Genomic DNA, 6104 nt, shown 5'->3' with positions numbered 1-6104 from the left:
AGAGGCAACTAAGAGCAGATATGATAGAGGTCTATAAAATCATGACTGGTGTGGAAAAAGTGAATAAGGAAAAATTATTTACTTGTACCCTGGTTCTTGTGTTATGAGGTCACTAAATGAAACTAATAAGTAGCAAGTTTAAAACAAAAGGAAGATTCCCCCTCCCCACACACACACAGTGCAGTCAGTCTGCGGAACGCCTTGACAGAGGGTGTTATGAAGACCAGGACTTTAACAAGGTTTAAGAAAGAGCTAGATAAACTCACGGAGGTTAAGTCCATCAATGGCTATTAGCCAGGATGGGCAGGAATGGTGTCCCTAGCCTATGTCAGAGGCTGGGAAGGGGCGATGGGAGAGGGATTGCTTGAAGATTCCCTGTTTCTGTTCACTCCCTCTGAGGCATCTGGCATTGGCTACTGTCAGCAGACAGGGTGCTGGGCTAGATGGACCTTTGGTCTGACCCAGTATGGCTGTTCTTACATTCTCCCTCTGGGGTGCACAAGGGGTCAAGTTAGGAGCAGGATCCACCAGACTCAGGCAATTCTGAGCCAGTGATCGGCCAGACTGACATTTTCCCAGGCTTCTGGTTTGTTGGAGCTAAGAAAGGGCCTAACCCTCAGACCCCATGAGACAGCAGAGGCGGTAGCAAAGAGCAAGTTAGGACTACACACACACCAAACTAGCATGCCAAAGAGAACACCCAGCAAGCAATGCTCAGCAGTGGAGGGGTACAACTCCCAACACAAAACATTCCCATCCCAGAGCGAGGCACCAGAATAGCCGTTACAGTATTTCATCTCCCTTCAAAGTGTATATGGGGAGCTTTAGTCAAAGTGGCTGCTACTCCGGGCATGTTGCAGACCCTGGCTCAAAAGGCATATAACAGAGCATGCTGGAGATCAGCCTTTGCTTCCCTTCAGAGTTAGTGGGGGGGGGAGGCGCCTCCTCCCATAAGAGCCAAATTGTTTTGGGGCCAAGATTCAGCAACAGCTGTACTGGACAGGTGCTGGGCAAGGAGGGGAGTACTAGCCCCGGCAGGAAGCATCAAAGCACAGGTTGCAGCAGAATCTTTAAAATGTGTTTATTTACCACATGCATGGGACTTATACATTGAGGCAGTACAGGTGACATTTCAGAGACTAATAGCCACATCACACAGAAGCCTGTACATGAAGAGATATGCATAAAATTAGAGGACAGAAGTACTGATCAGCCTCTTCCCCCTGAAAAGGTTGGGAGAGAAGAGACTACAGGCCCAGAGTGTCCCTATCCAACACAGCAGGATCCTTTGTCCTTAGAAGGCTCCATTCAGATGCATTAGAAGAAAGGGTTATTGTCAGGAGCCCAAGGGAAAGGGCCCCCCAACCCCTTTAATTCTCCACCAAACGACAGTGTTGATTCTCTTTGTTCGAGTCGTTCCAGACAGAGCCCCCTGATTTCAGGTTACACCCTGGATCTGCTGCCACCTCCTTCCATTCCCCCAGGTTTTCTGCCAGAGATGGGTGCCTCTTGCCCTGGAGAGGAGAGAAAATTACTGAGCGCAAAGGCAAGTCTGAAATGTTCCTCTCTGCAGTGCTGGGGAGACACTACATGGGATACTGCACCCAGCTCTAGGCCCTTCAGTCCCTTAAAAAGGTAGGCAGAGCTCATAAATACACAGGGGCCATGTGGTCAACAAGCCACTTGTGAGAGGTATCAAGACACAGAGATTAGCAATCACTTTCTTATCAGGATCTGAGGAGAGATTCAAAGTTTAAGTTATACCCAGCATGGCAAAGGCAGGATATGGTGGGAAGATTGCCTGTAAGCGTCTGAGGAGGCTCAAACCTGGGGGACAGGATATTTAGTGGGAAGCTGATGTAGAGAGAACTCACAGTAAGAGGTAAAACCAAAAAAGAAAAAGAACTCAGAAATCGACCAGCAGAATCTTTTTAAAGATCCTGGAGCAGCATCGTTTAGGAAATAAGCATCCAGGAGTTCTGGGAAATGGGATGGGCCTGGAGTGAAAGAGTTCTGAACTGAGCTTGTGGGGAGTTTAGTACCTTACGGGGTTCCCTCCCCATGCTGCCCCTTTTGGGGTCCTAATGCCTCATCCCATAAGACTCCCACTAAGCATCACCTGGCGAGAAGAGAGAGTACTTGGGGAATTGTCGTCCTGTAGGATGCTGAGGGGAGAGCGCCCGGTACCTCCAGAGACTGCCAAGACTTTGTTGCTGGCCTTACGTCTTGTGGGTTTGCCCCCTGGAGAAAGAGAATGAAACCAATAGCAAGTGCAATTGGTGTAACGGTTCAGCAATTTTATAGCCCTTTCTGGCCTGATAATCTAGTCTGATCTTCTGCATAGAAAAGGCCAGAGAATTTCAGCTAATGACTTCTACAGCAGCCCAATGACTTGGAAGTGAGCTAGAGCATTTTTAGGCTTTGTCTACACCAGATGTGGCCATTCTAAACTTGAGGAGGAGCCAGAATTTACCAATGCACATTGCCAAAGAGCAACAGTTCTATGTCACCAGCCCTGATCATCTCCCCACCACCACTCAGCACATCCCGCCCACTGGCAGCCCCACCATCAGTGCCGCCTCCCCCTTTTCCTCCTGTCCACGCTCTCAGTGGGAGACACTGGAGGTGACACAGGCTCAGTGGAGAGGATGGGAAGTGGCAGGATCCTAGGGGGAAAGGGATGGAGGGGGATAGCACCCATGGCAGAGCTGAGGGTTGAATAGTGAGCACCCTCCGGCCCAGTGGAAAGTTGGCACCTGTAGCTCCAGCCCTGGATTTGGTACCTATGTAAGGAGCCGCATATTAACTTCTGAAAAGCCACACGTGGCTCTGGAGCCACAGGTTGGCCACCCTTGGTCTACACTATGCAGCTTTTTGTGACGTGGTGGAACAGCTGTAGTGGCACAGCGTAGCTACTGTTTGTCAGCAGGAGAGTGCCCTCTTAAGGGCAAACACTGTTCACCAGCAAAACCTATCGGGAGAGGGAGGAGGAAGGAGCACTACTGATTTTGTCATTCAGTTGCTGCTGTAGACAAAGCCATAGAAAGAGCTCAATCCCATTTTAAAACAAAAGAAAGGACAATGTAGCACTTTAAAGATTAACAAGATGGTTTATTAAGCTCATTACCTAATAAACCATCTTGTTAGTCTTTAAAGTGCCGAATAGTCCTCTCTTTTGTTTCAGCAAGATCAGACTAACACAGCTACATCTCTATTCCCATTTTAAAGGCTGAAGAGATAAAGATTCCATCCACACGGATAAATTGGTCCAGTGGTTAATCTCACTGCAGGCCCCAAACTCATACACTTACCATATGCATTGATCCTTTGCTACTCTCCCCTCCTGAGTGTGGGGTATGGGGTCCCATTGCCCCTGCCCAGAGGCCATACTTATAAGCAAGGCCACAGGCTCCAGCTTCAGATGGGGGAAAAATATCCTCTTCAAGTCACTCTCCCTTATTAAAAGCACCTTTCTCTCTGATGCCATAGACACATCACCATGGGAAAACTGCCATTTCTGGCTGAGGCACCTACAAACTGTCCCACTCAACCCCATAGCAATTAGTCAACCTTAACAGTTAAATGCCCTCAACTTAAAACAAGCAATGCTGTCTACCATTCATCTTTCCCTTCTCTCCAGCAAGTAATTAAAGCACAACAGAGGCAGCAAGTGACTGATGGCAGGGAAAAGGAGCAGGGATGGGTGATGAAGACAGAAATTGGTAGGGGCAGGACGAGATGCACCACAGGGTGGTGGCTGGTGTGGGAGTGAGGGCTGGGTCTAGGGAGCAGGAATAATCAGTCTGTCCACATTTTCTCCATTTTCATAACTAGATCAGAACCCTGGGGTTTTGTACTCCTACATCTCTGCAAGAGTCCACTATTCTAAAGGTTCAGCTGCGTTACTTCCCTTTCCACATACTTCCTGTGCCCTTCATAGTCCACACAAGGGGGGCAATGCTGCTGCTGCTCCACTTTTCCTAGGGACCCATACCAACATGCCCTTATGACTTATCACTTTCTCTGGATCCCCCATCCCTTTGGTGGACACTGACACCCTTCCAACAACCTGGCCCCTTCTCATCTCCTGGGGGAGGGCACTGTCAGTTCCCCAGAACCTGCAACCCCCACACAAAGGGAGGCCCTGAACCCATACACTCACCTGAGGTGCGGGGAGGGTCAATGAAGCAAGATGACCTCATTACAGGCTGAGCACAAGCACTGGAAAGCTGTTTTGCCTTTTCCTCCATCCACATTGGTATCTTCTCTTCAGATGCATCCCTGTCAGAGCCTTCCCCCTGAGGGTTCTTTCCATTTGTCTCCTCCCCTGGGATAGGGGCAGCTCCAAGATTTGGTCTCTGGTCTAATAGCTCTTCCAGCAGTGACTCCTGATCCATGGTCTCTGTTCCAAAGGCCTCATCAAGTTGCTTGACCAAACAGTTTATGGTGTCTGGAGAGGTGAGGATAAGGCACCTTAACAGAGCCGGGGCAAGGAGGGTGGGCAGCGACACGCCACCTGTTACACTGTACCCAGCTCTGGCCCAGTCAGTCTCAGACAATTACAAACTGGAGTATGCTCAGAGAAGAATTAAGAAATGCTCAGATAGCCAGGGTAGTGAAATTTTGGTGGGAGACTTCTAGAGCTAAGTTCACCTCACTCAGCAGAGCCAGGAATAGAGGAGATAAAGCAAGAATCATCTGAAGGGCACAAAAACTTGAGTGAAGTGCAATGTGTGCGTGTGTGGGGACGGGGGAGAGTTTAAATAGACACAATCAGGGAAAGGTACTCCAGAGCCATCCCCAGCGCTGTGGAATCGGAGTCTGGGGAGTGGCCCAGAGCCATAGATTGAACAGAATTCTCTTCTCCCAAGCTCCAGCGAGCCCGGGAACAAGTCACAGTCCTAGAGAAGACACATACTTACCGGTCACCGCAGCCTTCAGAGGGGTGCGTGAGATGCCGAGGGTTGGGGACCGAGGGTCCCAGCTTTGTCTCTGGTCACTTGCCGCTTCCTTGGTCTGGCTCTGGTCAGCTGCCGTCTCCCCTCCGGAGGAGCTTCTCTGCGGGGAGCTCTCCACCTGGGAAAGAGAGCGGAGCCTGCAGGTCGGTGCAGCCAGGCCGGGAGACGGGGGCACAGCGGGCAGGCAGCAGCACTGCCCGGTTCCGGTGCAAACAGGGCAGCGGAGCAGCCGCTGGTGGAGCGGGGGGGGGGGGAGGGGTGTGGTGGATCCCGAGCCCAGCTGCGTTGCCGGGATGAGGGGGACGCGCCGGCCGGCAGGGTCGGGTCGCTGGGCGGCGAGCCGGGGGGGGGGTCTGAAGGCGCACGAGAGCGGCGGCCCGGGCCTGTCCGTTGGGGGGGCGGGGCGCCCCTACCTCGATGGGGGTGCGCAGGATGCCGGGCGTGGGGGAGCGGGGGTCGCTGACGTGCGCCAGGTGCCGGAGGAAGGGCTTGGAGGGGGGCGTGGCGGGGAAGCTCTCGGCAGCCCCCATGGCCGCGGGCTCCGGGAGCGGCGAGCCCAGGGGCGGGCAGCGGCGAGCCCTGCGGGGGAGGGAAAGGCCGCGAGTCGCGCCCGACGCTGCCCGCATCCCCCGGCTCCGCGATTCAAATCTCCCGCCCTGGCCGTGCCCGGCCCCGCGCCCCCATTGGCCTGCGCGCCTGCCACTCGCTCCCTCCCTGCCCGACGGGCGCCTTCACCGAGCTGGGGGTGGAGCACTCCCGCCACTCGTCCCCACTTACAGCGCTCTCATTAGCTAATCTCAATGCCAATCACACCGTACTCCCACCCCTTAACCTACCATTGGCGGGACAGCCACAATCGCAGTACAACCACCCCTGCCTCCCCGTGTCCCATTCGCTAGAATTTAAAATATCTCCACTCTGATTGGCTGTTTCCTGATCTAGCAATTTATAGTGTTCTATTGGGTCACTAGGCTTTCCGGGTCTCATTGGTTTTCCCTCCGTCAATCTTCAAGCGACTCCGCCCCACGTTACTCTTGTCCTTGCATTGGCTGGAGGTTTAGACAGTTCTGCTTGGATTGTCCCCGGTGGCTGTCCGTACACAAAGGGCAATTGTGATAGGGCGAGCAGGTCTCGCCTTAGAACGAA

General features: G+C 52.7%; 1 protein-coding gene across 1 annotated transcript; it reads right to left on the bottom strand.

Annotated features, from left to right (window-relative positions):
- Nucleotides 1-1066: 1066 nt before the first annotated feature.
- CDCA3 (cell division cycle associated 3) lies at nt 1067-5703 on the bottom strand. The gene is made up of 5 exons (XM_075903724.2): nt 5372-5703; nt 4923-5076; nt 4163-4450; nt 2120-2241; nt 1067-1514 (listed from the first exon to the last, which is right to left on the bottom strand). Exons 1-5 carry the CDS (start codon nt 5582-5584, stop codon nt 1371-1373), a joined length of 921 nt encoding a protein of 306 aa, XP_075759839.2. The 5' UTR covers nt 5585-5703; the 3' UTR covers nt 1067-1370.
- Between the last annotated feature and the right edge of the window lie 401 nt (nt 5704-6104).

This window comes from Pelodiscus sinensis, chromosome 1 (assembly GCF_052426305.1).
Source record: "Pelodiscus sinensis isolate ZL-2025 chromosome 1, ASM5242630v1, whole genome shotgun sequence".
Lineage (NCBI taxonomy): Eukaryota > Metazoa > Chordata > Testudines > Trionychidae > Pelodiscus > Pelodiscus sinensis.
This window is presented reverse-complemented; position numbering and strand designations above follow the sequence as displayed.